Source organism: Panthera tigris, chromosome B1 (assembly GCF_018350195.1).
Source record: "Panthera tigris isolate Pti1 chromosome B1, P.tigris_Pti1_mat1.1, whole genome shotgun sequence".
NCBI lineage: Eukaryota > Metazoa > Chordata > Mammalia > Carnivora > Felidae > Panthera > Panthera tigris.
In genome coordinates this window covers 52,388,551-52,412,480 of record NC_056663.1, presented here as the reverse complement: position 1 = coordinate 52,412,480, position 23,930 = coordinate 52,388,551, and the positions used below count along the sequence as shown (strand labels likewise).

The following is a 23,930-nucleotide window of genomic DNA, read 5'->3' as shown; positions in this document are numbered from 1 at the left end:
CGTCTAGGCTTTGGCAAACGCTTGTGGTTTGTTTCTACTTGCGGCTGGGCGGCGGCTCTGGTTCAGGTCCCGGCGGGGACCGAGCAACTGGAAGGGCTTTAGGACCCGGCTGCGCGTCTGCGGGACCCCGCGCGTCCCGGTCCCGGGAGCGGCGCGCGGAGAGGCTCGAATGAGAGGCTGGAGGGGATCGGGCTGAAACCGCTCGCGGTGAAATAGCTCCGCCGTCGCCAGGCAACCGCCCTGACGCAACGCAAAAAAAAAAAAAAAAAAAAAAAAAAAAAAAAAAAAAAAGTCCCTTAAAAAAAGAATAGTGCTGAGAATTCACGGGAGCAGAGAGAAAGGGAGGCAGGAGCCGGCTCAGCCCCGCAGGCTGGGGCCAGGAGGCTGTGGCGAGGGTAGCCCGCGTCCGGAGAAAGAGGCGGGGATCTCGGTCCTTGGAAAGGGCCTCGGAGCGCCTTGCAAGGTAGGTTCGCAACAGGGGCGGGAACGTTCCCAGGGCTGGGGTCCAGGCAGGGGTCGCGGTTGGGCGTCGGTCTGGGGATGGGCCGGGGGCTCGGGGCCGCAGGTCCCTACAGTAGGCGCTGGCAGAGACCAGCCTGCCCCGGGCTGGGGAGCACCGATCCTGCCGGCCCCTGGGGGCTCAGTTCCCTCATATGGAATGGGACAGCCTGTCGGATTCTATCTCCCTTCTCCTTGCTGGCCCGTTCCGCGGTTAAGATCTGGATGGAGATTTGGGGTACACGGTCTGAGAGGGAGGAGCCCCACTCAGTCTGTCCAGGTCTACTCCCAGACTGCTTATCATCTCTGAGCCCACTCTGTCCCTTCTGTCCTACTTCAGGCTCCGTGACATGAAGTTCCTGCCCTCCCTAACTCAGAAGAAGTGGCCCAGGGCACTTGGGCCCTGGGTGTTCTGAAGGGCTGAGGCCAGTGTGCTCAGAGGGGACTGCGCAGCCCAAAGGGCCCCAGAGAAATGAGCAGCTCAGCCTTGAGACTGCGCCCCGCCCCCCCCCCCCCCCCCCCACATCCTCACTGAGAGAAGGCAGGAAGGTCTTTGGTCCTTGGCTAGTGGACAGGTGTCTCCTTCCACCAAGTCAGGTTGGATATTCTGCTTTTAAAATAATCCCTTATTGCCTATATCTGGTCTTCATTCCCTGTGGCATATGGTTCCTCCGGAGAAGGTCTGGAAGGCAGGCTGATTCCAGGCTGGTGGGCCGTGACCTCATCTTAGCCCACAGGCATGTCCTCGCAGATTAAGTTTCCATCCACTCCCAGCCATTCCTGGTGAATCCCAGGTGGGGTGAGCCCAGGTCCCCATCAATAGGGAAATTCCCAAAGTGCCCAAGGGAGACATGGCCAGGAAGCAGCTTTCCTCCTTATGCCCCAGAGATGGTCCTGCCACCCACCAGGCAAGGGATGGCGAGTGCTGGGCAAAGTCCTGGGACAGCGGAGGTGACCATGGCGCCTCTAGCCTGACCACGTCCGCTAGTTTCTGCTAGCATGTTTTTCAGAGGTTTGGCAAAGCAACCACGAGCTGTACTTAGAGTGGATAAAGACGACAGCTCTTTCCTGAGTGCACTTACCAGTCAGGCACCGCTTGAGAACGCTTTGCATCCATTGGACATTTTATCCTCACAATCGCCCTTGGAGAGGACATCGCATCCCCATTTTGCTGATGGGACCCCCCAGAGATTCAGTAACTCTGTGCAGCTCAGGTGCCTGGTGAAAGAGCAGGGAGGGTCAGCCTCACGTGCCTGACTCCTAAGACAGTGCTCTCACAGGAAGGCTGCTTTAGGAGATCTGGAGGGAGAGGCCCAGAGAGGGGAGGAAACCAGTGGCACCCAGAGAAAAAGAGAGCTGGCTGGCAGGGCTCATCCTGTGCCCTGGGAATGTCCCTTGCCATCCTGTGGAGCCAGGAAACCCATTTCTTGCATCAGTAGCATGAAAGTCCCTGTAATGAGGTCTGGCTCGCTTCAACCCCACTTGCCCCAAGTGGAGAGACGGATCCTCCCTCACCCCCTTTTCCTCTTTGCCCGCCCGAAGTCCTCCAACTTTTCATGCACTTGTTCCTGTTTTGTCCTCCCAAATACATGCATAGGTTTCCACAAAATTAGTAGTCGCGCTTCTGTGCCTACCAGCTTGGCCTTCCTCCAAAAAAGGGACTCTGGTGGAGAAGTAAATCAAGGCGGTGCCTAACTGTTTGCTGAGAGAGACCCACAGAGCCTCAGGCCCACAGGGAAGAAACCGCTTGTTAGGCTTCTCACACACTCGGGTGGTTTCCTCTAGGTAAATTTTGCTAGTGGAAAACTCCCGTGGCCCCACAAGAGCATCTGGAATTTTCAGACTCCTCTGGGAGCTGTGCTTTAACTGGCAATGGCTCTTTGCTTGACTGGGATGTTGAGCTACTCGCAAAGCTGAAAGATGAATGATACTCTGAATGCGTGGCTCCCCGTTTTACAGAATAGGAGTGAGGGAGTGCTCCCTGATTGGAAATGTCTGAGGACTAGCCAGGATGGCTCTCAATACGCAAATGTACACTGGGATTTGGATTGGGGTGAGAAGAGAGGAAGGCTTCAAGGCAAATTCTGAAGCCGTCCTCAGGCACAACTGGAAGGCGTGGGGAGGGTCTAAAGAGAGGGTATGAGCAGGAAGGGTGAGCCTGGAGGAGGGAAAGGGCTTTAGCAAGCACTTGGCAATCAGCCTGTAGAGTTTGGGTTGCCCTAGAGGGTCCAGTTGCCCATAGGAGTTAGGAAGGCTGCAAATGTCAGCTTTTCCACGGTTAGGACAGTTGCCCCGGTGCGTGAACGCCTAGAGCTTCCCCACCCCTCCCCCCATGTCTGTCTGGAGAAGCTAGGGAGAGAAAGGAAAGGAGAAAGAAGTGGGCAAGAGGAGAAGTGAGAGGCTTGCACTCCCCACACCATCTGCTTTCTTCCTGAATGCTACCCGACCCCTACCTCAACCCTGCAACAGTGCTCAACCCAGAAAAACCCCTTAGAGACGAGATTGCATAAAGCAGCAGCCCGGTTCCCTGTGGGCACTGCCGTCCAAGGAAAGGCTCTCATCCCTAGGGGTAGAGGAGTAGCAAGCACTCCAGCAACAGGGGACTTCTCACCCCAGGGCCCCTGCCCAGCAGCCTTTGCAGAGGCCTAGGAAGGGGCAGGGGTTCGGCTTATCCAGAGGTACGGACTGAGCCCTATTTCTTCAAGGCAATCTCTCCAGTACAGCCAGAAATCCCCCTTCCCAGTATCTGATCTAACTGTGGGAGCTGGTAGTAGGTCCCAAAAGATTTCCTCATAGGGCTTGTCCCGTGAGACCTCCAAGGGAAGGTCCAGCTAGGAGCTGGTTTTCCGGGTACATAAGGGGCCCAGACAGGGACCTCCACTGTGGCCAGTTTCAGGGCTTATTGAAGGCTGAGCAGCGTTTCCTCATTCCAGGAAGCCAACAGAGCCTCTGAACATGAGCTGGGTACTTCAGCCCTGCAAGGCAAGCTGGGGAACTCTCAGGGCGATAAGGACCCAGGAAGATCCTGGATCAGGATCCTTGACTGAGAGGCCACTTAGAGCCCTCACTGTGCCCCTACCCTCACCCCCCAGAGAGTGAAAAGTGACAGTACCTCCTTAGTCCTGTGAGCATTTACGTGTGCTGTGCCTTGGGGACACTGAGGTCCGTTTGGTCCTTAAGCCCATTTGGTCATAACTTTAGGTTTTGCTGTGTTGTTTGTTTGTTTACTTGTTTGAAAGAAACCACTAAAAACTATGGTGAAGGTGAAGGCAAATCTCATTAACAGGTTGGATGGAAGCAAGCCTCAGACCAGACTCTGCCACACATGTACACATTTTTTGAACAACTGTTTATTTGCAGACAAGTCCCGCAGAATTCATAAAGCTCGTTCTGTGGACTCAGTGAGGTCACAGCCATCTGTCTCTCTAGGCGCCCTGGCCACACCTTCCCCGAGAGCTCCCGAGATTCTTTCACCCTGCCTTTCAAGGTCAACAGTGCCTCAAATAATTTTGACCAACCCACATATCTTGAATACCTCTGTTTTCACTAAGGAGAATGCATTTCTAACATTTCCTCTGTTAATTATCAAGCCCAGTGTTGAGTAGAGAGCAAGAAAGACACCCAAAGCACCTGCCACAGCCCCCTGTGGAACGTCGACCCTGTGCTTGGGGCTGCTGGCCAGGAGCGGGGAGTCCTGATTTGAATGCACCCTTGTTAAATGCACCTTTGTTGCAGCTAGCCTAGTGAAACCATATAACATCTCACTCCATCTACAAAGGGTTTTAAGCTCAATAATGGTCATTGCATCACAGATAAGACAATAGTCTTGCCCTCAAGGAATGTGGCTTCTGATCAGGGTTGCACATTAGAAAAGACACTTTGTGCAGCCTAGAGTACTGAGCTGACAGTAAAGTCATGTTCTGAACATTCTGGAGCACACAGGTGTACATGAACTAACTTTAATGGTTTGGTAGCCATTTACCACTTTGACAGGCCAAGGAGAGGCCCAGCCAAGTGTTGATATGGACGGGAGGGGACAGTCCTATTAGAGGCATAACTGAGAATCCACATATACCCTATCTCACTGGATCCTTCAGAGCTTTGAGGTAGGTTCCATTATGAACCAACCCCATTTCATGGATGAGGAACTTAAGACCTAGAGGGTTACCCAAGGTCATAGAATGAGTAGGTGTTAGAGCTGGGCTATCAACCCCTGTCCACCAGACAGCGTGGACATTGCTCAGCAGGCTGAATCCATGCTGGAGGCACCCCATCCCCCACCCCAGCCCCAGCCCCTTAGGACAGGCCCTGCCCAAACACAGGGAAACTCTAAGGACCCTTCAATCCCTGGAGGGGTAAGCACTCCCAGACAGAGCATGAAGTGAACTGACTTGCATAAGCACAGAGCATATCATGAAATTTCTTAGGAAGTCCTTGCTAAATCATTAGGCTTTGGAACTTGTAGCTCAGAGTGAAATAGAAAGCCCATCCTCCAAACAAATTCCCATTTGAGCTGGAGTTTGTTTTATTTGAAGTTGAAGCCAATTATCCTGTGGATTTGGAGAATCCTAAATCTGCCTTGTTTAAGGGCTGAGACAAATCCCAGTCGGGGGACATTTCGGTGGGCCGCACCCCACAGGGAGAAGGTGCACATCCCCAGGGCCTTTAGCTGTGAAATGGCACCCTGAGTTTCAGTCAACTGTGAACTAACTGTTCCCTACTTTTATAGCCGGAACACTCACTTGAATCGTGTTCTGCTTTGATCTCTGCAAATTGCATTAAAGGTAACTCTGTGTCTGCTTTCTGCCCCCTAATCCCCAACACCATGGCCTTTGGCCAGGAGAGTGCTGTGGTCACATGTGGCATTCGGCTGGGGGGACAACAGGCCGCCTTGGCCCCCGCCTGGGCATCTCTGCCTTGTCAGGCATTTTCACGGAGGAGGACCTTTGCTTTAGACTCCTGAATTTCCCATGGCTAATTCTGTCCCCCCTTTCCCGCTCTGTCCTCTCCCCTGCTCCCCATGGGACTCCAGGATTCTCAGGCACCTTTCTCCCTGCCTGTCAGAGCACAGCAGCCCTTTCCCAGGGCCTCACAGCCTTGGAAAGGACACTGTGGCGTCGACTCTGGGTGGCCCCGCAGCCCCCTCCCTGCAGCAGCTCTCTGCTTTCAGTGAGACAATAAATTAGATCTGCAGGTCCCTGGAGCCGCGGCCTCTCCCCACAGCAACAGGAAAGCACAACTCTTTCTTGGTGATTTTCTCGGCAACTTCTTGCACTGGGCAGAATGATAGGCAAGGTTTCCACGTTCCCAGCCTTATGTGTAGCAGGAGGCCTGTGCGTCTGCTATGAGCAGCCGGGAGCAGAGCCCATCAATTATTCAGCATGGACTGAGCACTTTGAATGTGCAAAGGTCTTAACAAGAGTTTTTTTTATAGCTTCTTGCCTCACTATATCCCAACGACATGAAACAAGGTTTCCTCGTCTTCTAGACAATAGAAGCTCAATTTGAATCAGAGGAAGAATCCAGGCCCAGCCAAACCCACTCACAAAGCTGTGTGACCCCAGACAAGTTTCGTAATGTCTCTGGTTTGCGGTTTGTCTGTGTGGAACTCTCAGGAAGGTCTCTTCAGCCCAGACCATAATGTGTGGGGGAAAAATTGTAAACTTTTTTTTAAGAGAGTGACTTCAAAAATGTTTGTGATTGTTCTTGTGGTTTCAGGTATGGAAACAGAAGCTTTGAATGATAAATCGAGGTGCAGCCATTAGCACTGGACCTGAGAAACCGAGTTTCACTGGGAGACACTCCCAGAGGAGCGTGGGTAAGTGGGTGGCTTTGCCCCCTACCCTCATGGGTGCAGCTCGGTGACATGGTGACAACCCATGAGCTGCTGTGGTCTAGACTCTGTGCATGTCAAGGGGGAAAGAAGCGTAGAGGCCACAGCACCCAAACTGCAAATTTTGCAGGGGGGAAGCAGAAGCCTGGCGGCGGGGCAGGTGAGTTGCCGCAGTGGCTCGGGATGGGGACAGGGTCCCCGGAGCTGACTCTCAGGCCAGGAACTCTTTTCTCTCCCACCCTGGGCTGGGTCTGTCCAAAATGGTTGTCTCATTCCCATCTGCCAGCAGCAGCGCTGTGACCCTGGATGGGAGCAGGAAGGTGGAGGGGAGTGAGGAACACAGGCTGCTGAGCCTCCCTGCATCTGCTGGGGTCCCAGACTGGGATCCACACCCATCGGCCCACCCTCCCTTGCCGGAAGCCTCGGGTCCAGGCACCCCAGCTGCCCCTGGGACTGGCCTGGGAGCCACCATGCCCCCCAACAGAAACACCACAGATGAAAGAAAGTTCTGTCTCTCATGCTCCCATGCCAGGCACTTCACTCAGGTTCCAAGAAGTCAGGTAACTTGTCCAGGAGGGTTTCACAGTCAAGCGCGGCAGAACTTTCCTGAGGCTCAGGTCCTCTCACTGCCAGGCCCTGCCCTCAGAAGGGGGCTCTAGCCCAGGAGAGAGCCCCCATGCCGCAGCAGTTTTGCTCACCGGCGTCAACAGAGAGGGACTGCAATCTAGGTGCTCGGGTCTCGTCCCCCTCAACTGCCCAGATCAATTTTCTAGGCAAATAAAGCATTGCCATAGTAATATCCACTTTATATTTTTTTAATGTTTATTTATTTTGAGAGAGTGAGAGAGAGCATGAGCAGGGGAAGGGCAGAGAGAGGGGGACAGAGGATCTGAAGCAGGCTCTGCACTGAGAGCAGAGAGCCCGATGTGAGGCTCGAACTCACAAACCATGAGATCATGCCCTCAGCTGAAGTCTGACGCTTAACTGACTGAGCCACCCAGGCGCCCCCATAAGAATATTTAAATGTTGTTATTTGCCCCTGGGATTCCTAAGAACCTGGGCTTTCAAACATTGAAACTACATAATGTGTGTGTTCCTATTACTTTTCTACATATGAAGCTACTTTGGGGACATGGTCACAATGGTGGAGTAGGAAAAACTTGGGCTGAAATGGTGGTTTCTTCACTTACCTGTGTATGATCTGTCAGGTAGAGATAATATTCCTATCTCAGGCCATTTCAAGGCTTCAGCTAGATGTTTGCACAGTGCCTGGTACATAGTAGCCACTGGAAAATGGTTCTCTTCCCCCTCTTCCTCTTGATTCTAGGAACTTATATATATATATATATATATATATATATATATATATATATTTAACATTTATTTATTTTCAAGAGACACAGAGAGACAGAGTGCGAGTGGGGAAGGGGCAGAGAGAGAAGGAGATACAGAACCGGAAGCAGGCTCCAGGCTCTGAGCTGTCAGCACAGAGCCTGACGCGGGGCTTGAACCCACCAACAGTGAGATCATGACCTGAGCTGAAGTTGGACGCTTAACCGACTGAGCCACCCAGGTACCCCTAGGAATTTATATTTTTATTCCTGCATTCAGATAGAGAGAAAATGGCCTCTTATATATTTCTTTTATTTATACAGAAAATACGCAATAAAATTGAACTGATGACACCAAGCAAGTAGCTATAAGAAGCATGGGGAAGAATTGGAATCAGATTGTGCCTAGACAGATCCCAGTTAGTATAGGGAGGTGACTTAGTCCCCTTTTGGTGGCAGGGGACAGAAGTCCAGCTTAAATTAGCTCAAGTAAAGGAGAGGATTTATTAGTGCATAGAATTGGAGGTTTACATCTTTGGGCACTGTTGGGTCAATGGCTCTGAAGATGTCATGTCTCTGTCTCTGTCTCTCCTTTGGTTCTCCTTCCTAAAGGCTTATTCCTTCTCAATGCAAATGAGTTTTCTCCATGAGGCTGAGAAGATGCACCTTGGAAACTCCAGGCTGAAAAGCCACCCTATTTCTTCAGATGCCTATATTTAAATCCCATGAAAATATTCAGAATAGCACTGGTTGGCCATGCACACATCCATTGGACCAGTCACTCTTGCCTGAGTAAGGTCTCAAATGAATGTCTAAGTCTGGGTCACATGAGCACCCCTGGGGATGGGGGTGATGGGCAGGGATCTATGACTCACAGTCCCTTCTGAACACTGAAATGACACAGGAATAATCCCCACAGAAGGGATGCTGAAGACATTTTTGTCCATCTAACAGGTACATCATAAATGTAACAAAGTAATGTGGTCCAAGGAGATAAATGGTCATTACCTAAAACCTAGTTGGTGCAGAAAAGTTCAAAAAAATGTTGTTAGGGGAAGAAGCAATCAGTTCCATTCAGAAAGAACATGTAGAATGAGGTGGTGTTTGAAATAAGCTTAAAGACTTAGTCATAGTCATACATGAGGTCATGGGGGGAGGATAAAACATAAAGTTGAGGCCAGCTCCCCAAGCTACTTGCTCACCAATTCAGACTCATTCTGACCTTGAAAGTCTTACCTATGATCTTGCAGAAGGTCTTCTACTGGACAGGTGTGGAGGTAGAACTATTCCAGCTAGAATGTGTTCACCAATTCACAACATCGTCATCCTCAGCATTTATGGAGCACCTACTGTTTGCAGAGCCTGTGTTCAGGACACAAAAGAGAAAGTAACACTCTTCTTATTGAGGAGCTAGACATCTGGTCAGGGAGATGGGACACTCCCACAGTTCAAGGTTGAACAGGCCATTGTGAGCAAGCATGACAGAAACCAGTGCCGGGAGAATTCAGAGAAAAAATGACCCAGCAGGTGAGGTGTCCTAGCGAACTTTTGAGAGGGAGCAACCCCTCAGCTGAGGTTTAAAGCAGAGCTTTAGTCTTTGTGAGGAGCAGGGAGGTCCCAGGCAGGCCATTCATTCATTCAATAAGTTTATTGAGCACCTACTACGTTCTGAGTGCTAGGGGCACAGTAGTGAACAAGATAACATCACTGCCTTCACGGAGCTTACATTCTAGTGGGTGAAACATACTGAACAAGTAAACAAATCAACATATAACATCAGAGTTATATGGGGAGTGATAGCAGCTACAAATTAAAATGAAGGGAGGATATCTCCATAGGATGGTAAGAGCTGGTCTCTGTGCGGTCTCTGTCTAGCATTGGAGCAGACATGAGTGAAGTGGGTGCATGAGGTCAGGCAGAAGTCAGTTGATGGAACCGAGGCTGCAGGGCAGGGAGTACAGTCCCAGACTCTTAGAAGACATGGCTGGATTGTCACAGCGTCTTGCTTGCTGCCGGGAGGAGTCATCCAGGCAGCAGACAGACGACTTCCAGGAAGTAGAAAATGAAGGGTTCTTCCGGGTTCTCCCCCTGTAGGTGAGCTGTCTGTAGATCATGGGGGCATTGAGGAAGACCCCACTGATGTGCACACCCCGGATACATCCCCCTTCCTTACCGTCATCCCCGACCACATGCCCAGAACACACATGCGACAATATAACCCATCACACACACACACACACACACACACACACACACGCACACACACACACACCCCACACAATGTCCTAGCACATTTCACCCCCTACCCACCATCCAGTCTCTGCAAGATGTCATTCCCCCACCTCAGGCGCTCCCTTCCAGACACCGACTCAGACCAAGACATGGAATAAAGATGAGCTATGTAGGGCCAGACCAGCGGGTGTCCCCTCCTGCTTCAGTCACCATGGCAACCTCTGACAGGAGAGAAAACACGGGCTTTCTGGCAGCTCCTTGGAGCTCCCTGGCTCCTTTGGGCAGCTCTGTAGGGCGCAGGGCTGTGTACCCCCCACCCCCTCCGGGCCTCTCAGCCTGGATGTTAGCACTCCTGCAAGTCTGCAGAACACGGACTAGAATTTCACCGCCTGCCTGGGCCACCACCACCTGAAGGTCAGGCCTGAGTGGGGGCCCTGGGCTCTCTGATTAAGATAAGCATCAGGGTTTTATGGTTAAACCTAGCCTGAAAAGCCTGCCTTGTCAAAGCTCCGCCTCCACATCCCAGACCTCTTGACCCCTCACCCACCTGTGGGGGAGGGGGGGGGGAGAATTAGCTGCTTTAGAAAAGGAAAGAAATAAATTCAGGTGTGAGTTGTGGCCTGGGCCACCCTTAATTTAAGTTTATTGAACATGCCATCGTCTACCAAGCCCTTTCCCTCACTCAACCTCTTCTCAGCCTCACCACAGCTCTGCAATAAGGACACTGCAAGAGCCTCACTTTCCAAACAGGGGCTCTTGTGACTCTCAACTAGAGAAGGGACCACCCTGCTCTGAGGGACACATGGAAATGTGGGGAGGGGAGATTTTTTTTGGTTGTCATGCTGTTTTATGACACTGCTTAGCCCTCAGTTATGTACTTTGTCTCCCCAGATGAATTCTGCATTCCCCCTCATTGCAGTCAGGGCTCTTGGTTGTGAAGGACAGAAAACAGTGTCACCTACGGCCCTTCCCAAACGGGCAGGAGGCAAAGACCCAAGGGAGAAAACAGGCAGAGCCAAGACAGCTCCCAAACACAAAGAGTGGCAGGCACAGCCCTGTGAATTAAATTATTTGCCTGAGACAAACTCGGTGGGGTGCTAGGTTTTTACTCACACGATATCCCCAAAACACTCCAGATGTGTGAGTTTTCCGCACCAAACAACCCTCCGGCTCTCTGCAGGCACCAACTGGGTGTTGTTGGATTTAGCTCCGTTTCGACACCATCTAGCTGAAGTTGGTGTCAGATCCTGCCAGGCGAGGGCTCGGTCCCACCAACGGCAGCCACTTCACATGCCAACTGCAAGTCCCAGGCTGTCGCCTGTACTTCTGACCTACTGGCTCTAAGTTGGGAATTGTCCCCAACCCCCACCTCTGATTAACTAAGTTTGCTAGAATGGCTTAGCAAAACTCAGGGAAGCATTTGCTTACATTTACCTGCCAAAGGGAGAGGCACATAGGGCAAGGTGTGAGGATGGGGTGTAGAACCCCTCCAGGTGTGCCCCCCCCGCCGAATTTCCATATGCGCACCAACCCCTCTTTGAACTCCTTCAGTTAGGGTTTTTATGGAGGTTCATTAGGTATGCATGATTGATTAAATCACTAGCTGCTTGTGATTGGCTCAATCTCCAATCCCTCCCCTACCCAGGGCAGGGGTGGGGCTAAAATTTCCAACCTTCTCATCACAGAGTGACAAGCAGCCCCATGCTGGGGGGGGGGGGGTGCTTTCCAAGAGTCGCCTCATTAACATAAACTCGGGTAGGTTTGAAAGTGGGCTTGTCATGAATAATGAGACACTTCTTTCACCTCTGTGGCTCTAGAGCTACTTCAAGAACTAAGAACAAAACCCAGATATGTCAACAAGAAATATTCTTATGCTCTTATCACTTATGAAATTCCAAGGGTTTTAGGAGCTCTGTATCAGAAACTGGGGATGGAAACCAAACACTGTATATATTTCTTATTATATGTCACATCCTCCAACAATCCTTTAGCAGGGATGGTCTGGCTAAGAGGATGCTACCTCATCTGCACTGCACAGCTGCCTCCAAGGCTCATGCGGCCACAAATGAATCCTAACCATTTTTCCATCTGGGCCTCACACACACCAGATCCTGAGGCCTGGGTCTGGACATCTGACTGGCCAGGCTCAAGTCACAGGCTCACACCTGGCTGCCAGGGCACGGGACAGGAGGGAGGGAGGATCTGATCCTCCCCTTCCAGTGAAGCAGAGGTACCCAACCTGCCTGCTGTCCAGCACAAAAGGAGGCACTCCCTGAAAACAGGATAAGGCAAACAAACAAGACAAATACCAACAAATATCCACTGTGTTGTTTTATATTCTTTGTCCAACGCATGCTTATGTTCGTTATGTCAGAAACACAGTTTCTCCCTGTGGTGAGCAAGATGGCCCCCAGCAACCCCAGGTCAGCATGGAACACAGCTGGTTTCTGGATAATTCTGGTACAGAAACCTAGGAGAGTTCTGATTAGCCCAGATTGAGTCAGGTGACCACCTACTCAGGACAGAGGGCATGCCCATCCCCTAGGAAACACACAAAGAAATGCTCTTTCCAGAAGAGGGAAAGGACCCTGGGTAGAAATCACCTCGTGATGCTGGACACAGGAGAGGTCCTCCAGTTACACCTGTGATGCTGGAATGCCCTTCGTGCCAGCTCCCAGTCCTGGTGCTTGATGCAAGACAAAGCTATTCCTGTCTTCCTAGGGCCTGGCAGCCTGCGTCTGGGATTCTGAGGTCAGGGCAGATCTCATAGGATGGGTGGTGAGGGTACCAGGACCAGGTCCCCTCTGCTTCTCTGAGCCCATCCAGACTGGCTCAGACTTGAGCAAGTATAGGCCACAGTGCACCGGGTGGGGGCCGGGAGGAATCTGTTCTTTTGGCTGGTTCATGCCATAAACATTTATTTTTATTTATTTATTTATTTATTTATTTTTAACTTTTTTTTTTTTTTTTTTTTTTTTTTGAGAGACAGAGACAGAGCGCTAGTTGGGGAGGGGCAGAGAGAGGGATACACAGAATCCGAAGCAGGCTCCAGGCTCTGAGCTGTCAGCACAGAGCCTGACACAGGGCTTGAACCCACGAACCGTGAGATCATGACCTGAGCTGAAGTCAGACACTTAACTGACTGAGCCACCCAGGTGTCCCCATTCCATCAACATTTAGACAGAGCAGCATGGTGTTAAGTGCTATGTATTCCAGGATACGAAGCCTGGTTCTCACCCTCATGAAGCTCAGAGTCCAGTAGAGGAACCATCAGGAAAGTGTCCTGTAGAAGTGCTGTGGCTGGGTTGTGAGCCAGCCCGGAGCTGTGCCGCAGCGGTTAAATCCCAGCTTTCCCCTTCGTTAGTCCTGTGACCTCAGGCAAGCTACTCAACCTCTCTGTGCCTCAGTCTCCTCATCTGTGGAATGGAGACCATGCTAATCCTTGCCTTATAGGGTTGCTGTGATGATTACATGTGTTAGTACATGTACAGCTCCTAGAACAATGCCTGGCATGGTCCGCTCTGCGTAAGTGTCAGCTAATGTTGTGATGACATAATTGTTTCTCCGACATGCTCTCCTTGCATCCCAGGCACACGCAGCTTGGGCAAGTCAAGGAAGACTTCCGGAAAAAGAAAACCCCTGAGCAATGCGGGGTAGAAGGGAGGGAAGGGTGTTCCAGGCTGAGGGACCGGCTTGTACAAAGCCACGAGGGTGCCAGGGAGCGTGGTACTCACTGGGACAGGGGTGTTGGAGAAGAAACGGAACAGTTCTGGCAAAGAACCCCGGACTGGAAGGGCCAGGCACGAGTCTGGGGATCCAGACAGGGGGAGGGTGGCTTCTGAGTTTTTCAGAACGGAGAGCAGTAAGGAGTGGGAGCCACCAAACTGCCCAGGCTCATACTACCTTCACCCTTGAGAGAGACAGAGACAGAGAGAGTGGGTTAGCAGTCCCTGTACCCTTCCCTGCCCACGGAGTCCATCTAGGAAGTGGGTTTGAAAATCGTCCAAGTAAACAGATTAGGTCATAATGAGACCAGGTCATAATTGGCTGAATGACTGAGCTGCACCCACCTGGCTCCTCCAGCGGCTCAGGAATTAGCTTAAGGCGGGCACAGCCTCCTTCGTGGCAACCACAATGGGCCAGAGTGAGCCAGGAGCGTGTTTGAGCAGCGGTCCTCCTGTGCCGTGTACGTCCCCAGGCGCTGGCATGTCACTGCCCAAAAAGGCTGATGCGCCCCTGAGGCCTGTCCTCTGCTGCGGGGAGTTTCATGTTCCCCTGCAGCCGGGTGGCCCGCCTGGCAGGGCACGCCTGGGCCTGGTGGGGTTAGGGTCTGGCCTTGTTCTTCTGGGTGCATCCTCTGGCTTCCCTCCTCCTTGGGCTGTCTGCCTTTGCAAAGCTCAGAGTGAGAGAAAATGTGTTCCTCGGAGCAGGAAGGACTTAGGTTAGATGTAAAGAAAGCCTGTTTGCCCAGGTGTCAGAGGCTTCTTCCTCCCAGGGCCTGCACTCCAGAGTCCCTGGTTTGTCCCTACTGCCCTTTCAGACCAGAAAGCTGTCCAGTGCTGGCCTCTGCTCCCCTGCACTTGGCTGGCACCTCTCCACCAGCTCAGCACCCACTAAGCGCCCACATCCCTGGAGTGACTTGAGTGGGTGACCTTCCGGCTCAGCTCGCAGCAGCCCAGCTGGAGGGGAGGGACAGCTCCATATGGGGCTCTCAGGCACCAGGGCATCCAGAGGGTACGCTCCCTGGGACAACGTCTGATGACCAGGAGACCGGAGAACAGATCCTTTTTCAGCAAATCCTCACCACCTGGATGTGCTGGGGGCATAGGAAGCAGGCTAGGGCTCTGTCCCTGCCTGCTATATGCGACAGGGATGTAGTGATCCCAGGATGAGTCCTTGACTCAGACCTCTCCACACCCCACACATGCCTCAATGATAATAATAATCCTCAGGTGGGTACAGCTCTTCAAAGGTTGCAGAGAGCTTTCATGTACAATCCAACTGATCCTCCCACCATCCTCATAAGGCCGGTTGGGGTAAGAAGCACCCTTGTACAGAGTAGGAAACTGAGGCCGAGAGGAGAGAGCTGAGCCCATGCACTGGGTTTATGGGTAGCAGATCTGGGACCAGGGCTGAGGTATTCGGCCCCCTGCCCTTGCTCTTACCAAGTGGATAACACACTGTCAAGGCTGGATCACCCCCACCCCCCCCCCCCGGGGATCCTGAGCTGCGGACAGGGGTGTTTAAAATATGAGCAGGGAGGGAAGGGAGTGGGGATACAGAGTGGTGTTTTCCTAAGCTGGGCTGTTTTTCTTCCTGTCGCAGGCCTGCTAGTCACCGCTGCATGGGGAGAATCTGAGCAGGAGCCCTGAACCTCTGGGGGAAGGTGGGGCCGGCTGACTTCATCTCAGTCGGCTTCCAGGGAAGGATGTAGGGTGCAGTTCAGGGACCAACAGGGTGACTGCTCAGTGCAGTGCAGAGGGGTTTATGGTGGTAATCTGACTGATGTAGCACTGATAGCTCTCATCATCTTAGGTATAATATTTTTGGGGGGGTGGCGCCTGGGTGACTCAGTCGGTTAGGTGTCCAACTGCAGCTCAGGTCATGATACCACGGTTCATGGGCTCGACCCCCGCGTCGGGCTCTGTGCTGACAGCTCGGAGCCTGGAGCCTGCTTCGGATTCTGTGTCCTGCTCTCTCTGCCCCTCCCCCGCGTCCATTCTGTCTCTCTCTCTCTCTCTCAAAAATGAATAAGCATTAAAAAAAAAGAAGAAGAATATTTTTTAAAGTATAACTTTGTCTAGGGCTTACTGTATAGCAGGTACCATGAAGGGCTCAGTATTTGTTACTTTAGTCCTTGAAATGACTCAGGAAGTGGACATTATTACCCCCAGGGCTGGCTTCATGAGCGAGGAACCCAGGCAGCCCCACTGGGTCGGGGCTTGTTAATGCTCTCCTGTTGCCATCTTCAAATTCTTAGTACTTTTTTAACAAGGAGCTCTGCATTTTCATTTTGCGCCAAGCTCAGCAAATTACGTAGACAGTCCTGGTTACCCCCGCTTCTTAGAAGAGGACACAGAAGCACAGAGTGGTTGTGAAGGGACGGGTCCAAGATCACAGAACTGGGCCTCTGGGGGGGGTCTAACCCCAACGCCCACACCTTCTGGAGTGGAGAGGCCGACCAGAGTCAGAAGTCTGTGCTCAAGTCCCACTGCTTGGGACTCTCTGTGGTCATGAGTGACTCACTCCATCCCTCCCAGCCTCGATTTTCTCATTTGTGAAATGGGATGATCCCCTCTGATCCTCGGGGCCATCATGAGGCTTGAGGGAGAGGATGCACACGCACACGAGTAAGCTCAGAGGATCAAAGGATCATCATTAGCTGACTCACAGCGCATTGGCGCTCCTGTTGATGCCTCCTCCAAGTCATTCTGACACCGTCTTCACGGGCCTTCCCTGTGAGTTAAGAGAAACTCCCCCTGCCCTTAGAGGCAGCCACATAAAGTCATCGAGTCCTAGCTGTTTCCCACCCCAAAGGGAAGACCCTTCCCTTACAGGTTCTCCCTCTGGCCACGGATGCCCCTGCCCTCTGTGGTGAGTGTGCAGCTCGGGGAGAGAAAAGGGGGACTTGGAATCCACGTGGTCTCCTAACACAGCTGTGGTGTGGGGAACACTGCTCATGGTTTGTCTGCAATTAGATCCTCTCCAAAAATCTTCACTGGAAATAATCAGAGCTCCCCTGTCAGTGGAGAGAAGTCCTATAAGGTAACGCTGCTCGGAGGCCTGCTCAAAACAGATCCTGGTACCTCTGCAAAGAGGTAGAGCTGTCTGGGAGGGGCTGCCAACGGGTCTTTAGATTTGGAGAGAGATTCTAAAGAAGTCTGTATGACCTTGAGGCTGCCCAGAAACACCCTTAGAGAACACCCCATATTTGCAGAGCAGCTAAACCTGCAGAAAGTGTGAACAAACCTTAGTCCCGTCAATCCCCCAAACCTCGGAAGTGGCTATTAGCACCCCCATTTTATAGGTGGGGAAACTGAGGCTCAGCAAGCCTGACAACACCTACAGCTAGGCCATCTGATCCTTAGCCTAGTGTTTCTATCTCAAGACCAGTGGTTCTCGACCCTGGCCACTCACTCACATCACCTAGGGAGCTTTAAAAATATGTGATGCCTGAGTCCCACCCCAGAGCCCCTAGGAGTGGGGCCTGGGGAATCCATTTTGGTAGAAGTTCCTCGGGGGTTCCCAGCAGTGTGGTTAGAGGTGAGAACTAGGTTTCTCCGCCATTAGTTGGGGTAGAATATTTCTCCTCATTCCTCAGGGATGTCCCAAAACGGGGGCCAGGCTCCGAGCAAGGGGAGGGCCGCTAGATTTCCTTAAGTCACATCACGTTGCAGGTGGGGATTGTAGAGACAGTCCAGAAAGACAGCAATCTCTCTTCTTCTTTTTAAAGTTTATCTTGGGGGGTGGGAAATGAGTGGGGAAGGGGCAGAGAGAGACGGGGACAGAGGATTCAAAGCAGGATCTGCGCTGAGAGTGGAGAGCCCGATGCGGGGCTCGAACTCACGAACCGTGAGATCATGACCTGCGCCGAAGTCGGACACTTAACTGACTGAGCCACCCAGGCGCCCAAGAGCCTCAAGTATCTCCATGGCCAGGTGGGAAAGAAGCCCCACGTCCCCCCTGGGGGACTGAGGCTGTGTTTTTATTTCCCCCTCCCCACTTCTCTGCCTCCTCCTGTGCCTGCCCACCCACATACCCTTGCCCAGTTCCCATGATCCAGACGAGTAATCAGAACTCTTTGTTTTAGTTATTCTCCTTGCAGAGATCTTTTTAGGTGCACACAAGTCAATAAAAAATCTGTCCCTTCCCTTCCTCTTCCACACCAACAGTGTGCTCTCCAGACTATGAGCGTCCCGTTGTGTTTTTTTCATGTAAGCTTTGTCTTTCACATCGTTCCGTGCCAGTTCATTCTTTCTCTGCATGCCCTCTGCACACAATTTTAAAACTCCCCTAAGAACCAAAGATTTCTCTCCCCAGTCCGAGTCAAATGCCCTGCTCTGATGAGCCCATCGCCACTTGCTTGGACCTTGTGGGCACAGGGACGCGGCTGGGAGACTGGGGCCTCACTCTGACGCCTGGTTGCTTCCCTACCGTGCACTCTGACAGGAGTCAAGAGCCTCAGCTCAGACTACCTCTCTAGAGTTGGGAAGGCCAAAGCGGATCAGAGAGCCACAGCCTTGTCCATAAGGCTCTGCCATGTGGGCATTTCAGGTGAATATTAGACCCATCTTTCTAGAATGGTGAGTCACAAGCTTGGCTCGGTTTAGTAATCCTCCTTGAGTGAGGTCGGTCTTCCCTCCTCTGCTGCAGGTTTATTTGCTTCCTCCTCTGAAGAGGTGAGGTAAGGTGTTGTTCTTGGAGGAAGAAGCTGAGAGTGTGTAGTAAGACCTGAAAAAGCCAGTGGACGGGGGCTGTGGTGGGCAGGGTGGGGCGGGGTCAGCGGTCCCGGAGGCGGCACAACTGGGTCTGCCTGGGGACCCACAGGTAGCTGTTGCTCAGAGGAGAGACCTGAGCCTTCAAAATCCGACCACCCAGCCTCGTCTTTGCTAATCCCCAGGAGCTCTCTGGTGAGTCATAAACCTCTCAGAGACTCAGGTTCCTTGCGTGTAAGATGGGGACAAAAAGAAGTAACCACAGACTTGTGGTGAGGATTACAGGAGATAATGGAGGTGGAATCGTTTCATAAATGGTGAAACACTGTACAGAGCGTTGATTCCTTATTCTCTGCATTGAGTTAAGGCTTTGAAGTTGCCTCGCTTCTAGTCCCGAGCCAGTAATCAGCAGCCTTGTCACCTAGCCTCTCTGAGCCTCAGTTTCCCCTCCTGAGGAGCTCAGGAATGAGGCAGGCCTCCTGCCAGGGGAGGGACCCGTCCTGACATCGTTTCATCCTTCCTGCAGGGCCTCCCCCCAGCAGCAGCTGCTCACTGCCTGCCCTTCCCCTGCGGAGGGAGCCCAGTCCCGCTTCCCTGCCAGTCTCTGATCCGCCTGTGCCTCCAGGACTGACAGATCTTCTTGGCAAATCTGCCCCCCAAAGATTCCTGCTACCGCTTGTCTATTCCTGCCTTCTGTGAAGCATGGCAGCCATGGGACTCCGGGAAGAATCTTAAATCCTGAACCTCCACAGCCGCTCTGGAGGGAACTCTGCGCGGCTCATCCACAGTCCCTCTCGGCTCCGGGAGCTGCTCACATCCTAGCGATGCCCTCAGGCGCCTTCACCCCAGCTGGATGAGATCATTCCAGAGCTGGACCCAGCCTTGCCACCCACCAAGATTTCCGCAGTGCCCCCCACCACCTCCCATGTCTGGCTCCCCCAGCAGACTCTAGAATGTCCGTGCCCCAGATCCAAGTAGAAGAAATGGTAGGTGGGGAAGAAGAGCCTGGAGCCGCCCTGCCCCCCGATGACCACCTCAGGAGCCTGAAGGCCCTCACGGAGAAACTGAGGCTGGAGACCCGAAGGCCCTCCTACTTGGAATGGCAGGCCAGGCTGGAGGAGCAGACGTGGCCCTTCCCAAGGCCAGCTGCTGAGCAAGGGGAGTGTGGAGAGGAGGAGCCCTCGTCCCCCCAGAGAGAGCCCAGGCAGCATGCCCCACGTAACGGGGGTGCCAGCCGGGCTGCTGGGCCGCAGCCCGCCGGGAAGCTGGAAGGCTTTGAAAGTATCGACGAAGCGATAGCCTGGCTCAGGAAGGAACTGGTAAGTGGGTGCCCCTCCAAGAATCCCCAGAAAAGATGCCTCTCTCTCTCTCTCTCTCTCTCTCTCTCTCTGTCTCTCCTCTGTGTCTCTCTTCCTCTCTGTCTCTCCCCCTATCTTTATCCCTCCCAATTGCATATCTGTCCGTTTTCCTATTACCAAGGGTAGACCTCATTACTGTGCGGTAACATGAGGTCCACATGCCAATCAGCCCCTCCTCACAGGTACTTATGGAGGAAGCAAGTGTGCCCTGCGACCCCCCACCTTCTCCATTGCCCCCTGGAGCAGAGTCCCATACTCTCGTCCCTCGATCGCTAAGGGTGTTCCTGGAGTGTGATGCCCCTCCTCTCTGAAACCCTCCCACCCTCCATCCAGCCTGGGGCTGGTGGCTCCTGAGGGCGCTGTGCTGGAGTGCAGGGCTGCGTGCTGGGGGGCTGCTGTGAGTGGCTCAGGTTCAGCCCAAGGTGCTCTGTTCCTACTGAGCAGTGTGTGAAGAACTGCCCAGGGGGTGGCGTAGCTGATCAGGCCTGCAGTGAAAACTCTGGGCTTCCCCCATCCCCACCCCCCCCCCACCAGGATGAGTGGGAATCTGCCCAGAAGTCAGGGTGGGGGTGGGGCTGGGGGAATGCGCATGAGCAACAGGTATGTTTGGGGCGTTTACAGCTTGATCTTTTCTCTGCCCACGGGCACAGCAGGCTCCCATAAGTGGCACCTCTGAGCAGGTGAGAAAGGGGATGGTGTTCACAGCTTTGCACCCATAGCCTAGGGGAGAATCACTGGTCCAGGCATGATGCTAATTGTCCCCATAATCTCAACTCCTCTGCCTCCTCATCACCTGTGGCCCAGGTCACACCTGTCCAGTCAGGCCACTCTGGCCACAGGTGAGCCAGCACCCAAGGGCCAACTGACTTCCAGAGCCACTCATAACTCCTGCGTCAGCAGGGTAGGCAGAGGCCTGCCTGGTTTGTTCTGCAAAGTCCTGAAAAATAAATCCCCACTGGGGCCTGGAATTCCTCATGGGGTGAAGTAAATAATTGGGGTAGGGGGAAGCGAGGATCAGGGACTCAGGTGTCTGATTAATTGGAAATCTTTTTTTGGTTTTAATCTTTAATGATGAAACTGCTTCTCAAACACACCATTCCGCTGTGTCTGTCCTTAGTAACTGGAGTGTGAGCTGGCTTGTGTAGGAGGCAGGCCACCTGTGGATTCACACTGTGCCTCTGGACACTCCACTGCCGCTGGGTACTCATGGGGGCGTGGGGGGCCATTAACAGGTGAGGAAAGAGGGACACGCAGTGGCCAAAATGGCCCATGGAAGCTGCTCTTTAAATTCCTGAGGCTGAACTGCTTTAATTTGTTTTCATAAAGAGAACAAAAATATCCCCATCAATCAAGGATTCAATTACTTGGCTTTGGGTCCATTTGAGGTTTTATGGCTTCTGGGAGTGGAGGCTTTTGCTTTCTAAATAAATTTAGCATTCTTTGTGGGCCCCCCTTTGGGGCAGAGATTAGAGAAGGAATTCCCTGTGTGTAAACCAGTAGGGAGTTCTCTAGAACTTGTCCTCCTTGTCCTCTAGATGAGAGAGGTGTCTCTCAACCCCAGCTGCATATTAGAATCACCTGGGAAGGCTCAAAACGTCCCAGAGCCTAGACAGGCCTCAGATCAATCAAATGAATGTCAGTGGGGCGGGACCCAGGCATCAGTAGATTTTAAAGCTCCCCGGTTGCTTCCAAACTGCAGCCTTGATCGAAAAGCATTGCTATAGATGAGCAGGCTGTGCTCCTTTTTCTTGCCCAGCCATTGCACACCAAGTAGCATGAGTGCCCTAGCCAGCCTGTGCTGAGAGACGGCTGGTGGGCCAGGTGAAGGACAACCACGGGTAACATAGAGAGCAATGCTCTGTAGGCAGAGAGAGATGCGCTAATTGTCAGGACTGACTTGGCTGCCGAAGGCTGTCTTAAAGAAGTACAGGGAATATCAGCATTAAATAGTGCTTTATATTTGTGGTATTTTCTTTTTCCTTTTTTTTTTTTATATACAGTGTGGTAGGGGTTTTTTTTAGTTTTTTTTTAATTTTTTTTAATGTTTATTTATTTTTGAAAGACAGAGAGACAGAGCATGAATGAGGGAGGGGTAGAGAAAGAGAGGGAGACATAGAATCCAAAGCAGGCTCCAGGTCCTGAGCTGTCAGCACAGAGCCCGACATGGGGCTCGAACTCACGAACTGCGAGATCATGACCTGAGCCAAAGTCAGATGCTTAACTGACTGAGCCACCCAGGCGCCCCATTTTCTTGTTTTAGTTTTTATTTAAATTCCAGCTAATTAACATGCAGTACAATAGTAGTTTCAGGTGTAGAATCTAGTGATTCAACGCTTCCATACAACTCCTGGTACTCATCACTCACAGCAAATGCATTACTTAATCCCCATCACCTATTTAACCCCTTCTCTCTGGTAACCATCAGTTTGTTCTCTAAGGTTAAGAGTCTGTTTCTTGGTCTGCCTTCTCTCTTCTTCTTTCCCTTTTCTTGTTTGTTTTGTTTCTTAAATTCCACACATGAGTGAAATCATGTGATATTTGTCTTCCTCTGACTGACTTATTTCGCTTAGCATGATGCTCTCTAGCTCCATTCACATCATTGCAAATGGCAAAATTTCATTCTTTTTGACGGCTTAGTAACATTCCATTGTATATGTATATACCGTCTGTTCTTTATCCATTCATCAGTCAGTGGACACTTGGACTGTTTCCACAATTTGGCTATTGTGGATAGTGCTGCTATAAACACGGGGGTGCATGTACCCCTTCAAATCTGTATTTTTGTATCCTTTGAGTAGATAGTACTCAATCCTAGGTCATAAGTAGTTCTATTTTTAACTCTTTGAGGAGACTCCATATTTTTTTCAAGAGTGCCTGCACAGTTTATTTGCATGGTATTTTCCACCCTCCCCAATGTTTCTCTGTGCTAATGGGGGTGGGTAACAGTAATCATAATAACAACAATTCTGAGATTTGTCACCAGATGAGTGTTTATTGTGTGTCAGACACTTCACATGCATTACTTACCTCTTTGGATTGTCACATCACTTTCCTGTTAACCCCGTGTTACAGAGGAGACGACTGAGGCTCAAAGAGAAATGTGGCAATAAGCGAGAGAGTAGAAATTTGAACCGTGGCCCAACTGGTTGCATTGTCCATGCTTTTCTTAGCCACCATACTACATAGGATCTTCCAAAGGCAATTGATTTTGCTTTGTGATTCCTAAAAATGTGTGTTCACAAAGATGCTAGCAGTCAACAGAATGCATGGGAAGGGAAGGGCGGGGGAAGAAACCAGACTGAATGAGAGTCCGGTCCTCCTGCCATTATTACATCAGACCTGTGTGATGGCTATTACTGTCTCCATTTTACAGATGAGTAAAGTGAGGCTCATAGAAGTCAGATGCCCTGCCTAGGATGATATGACTCGTAAGTCGCAGAGCCAGAGTGTGAACTCAGCCTTTACCACTGAGAGTAGAGGGCTATGGGGAGAGAGGCAGGAGGTGAGGCAGGAGAGGCGGCCCTCCCGCAAAGGGCCCCATTGGGCATGCTGAATCAGCAACGACAGGGGTGCATTTGTGTTCCAGAAATCACTCTGGAGCACCTCTTGGAGCAGTGACTCCCAAACTAATGTACACGCAGATTGCCTGGCTCTCTTGTTAAACTGAAGATTCTGATCCTATTGGTCTGGGATGGGGGTCCATGATTTCAAATTTCCAACAAGTTCCCAGGAAATGCTACACTGTTGATCCATGGACCACACTTTGAGAACCAAAGACTGAGAGGCACGTAAGACTGAGGCCAGGGGACCAAGAAGGGACTTCAGAGGGAAGCCCCAGGGATCCCCAGGCCTGCACCCCAAGCTGTGCTGCTGCCATAACCACCTTTATAGCTTGGGGCTCAGCCAGTAAAAGGGCCTCTGAGAAGGAAGTCCCAGCATCCCACACTGAGCTGTCCGAGAACCAGATTCCATCAGATTGTATGTCTGAGGTCAAAAGCAGCTTGAATGCAGACTGGCAAGCCAGCTTGAATGTGCACTTCTGCCCGCTTATCTTCGGGGATTAAATAGTAACAAAGGCCACTTGTAAAATCCTTGGACTGTTGAGCAGAGTTCAGCGTCTGAACAACAAACCCATTCTCACATTTTTAAAATTTTAGTCAAAACAATAAACTCCATGCCATTTGTTTTCCTAATTCGTCATCTGTTAAGTCATTGAAGATGTCATTAAAAATTAACCTGTTTT

General features: G+C 51.7%; 1 protein-coding gene across 1 annotated transcript in view; it reads left to right on the top strand.

The window, feature by feature from the left end:
* The first annotated feature begins 301 nt into the window (after positions 1 to 301).
* FAM167A (family with sequence similarity 167 member A) overlaps positions 302 to 23,930 on the top strand; it is a 42,751-nt gene continuing 19,122 nt past the window's right edge. The window contains exons 1-3 of the mRNA XM_042983579.1: positions 302 to 463; positions 6,217 to 6,316; positions 18,856 to 19,648. Coding sequence (XP_042839513.1) covers positions 19,283 to 19,648 — 366 coding nt within the window. The 5' untranslated portion in view covers positions 302 to 463; positions 6,217 to 6,316; positions 18,856 to 19,282. The remainder of the gene's footprint in view (positions 464 to 6,216; positions 6,317 to 18,855; positions 19,649 to 23,930) is intronic.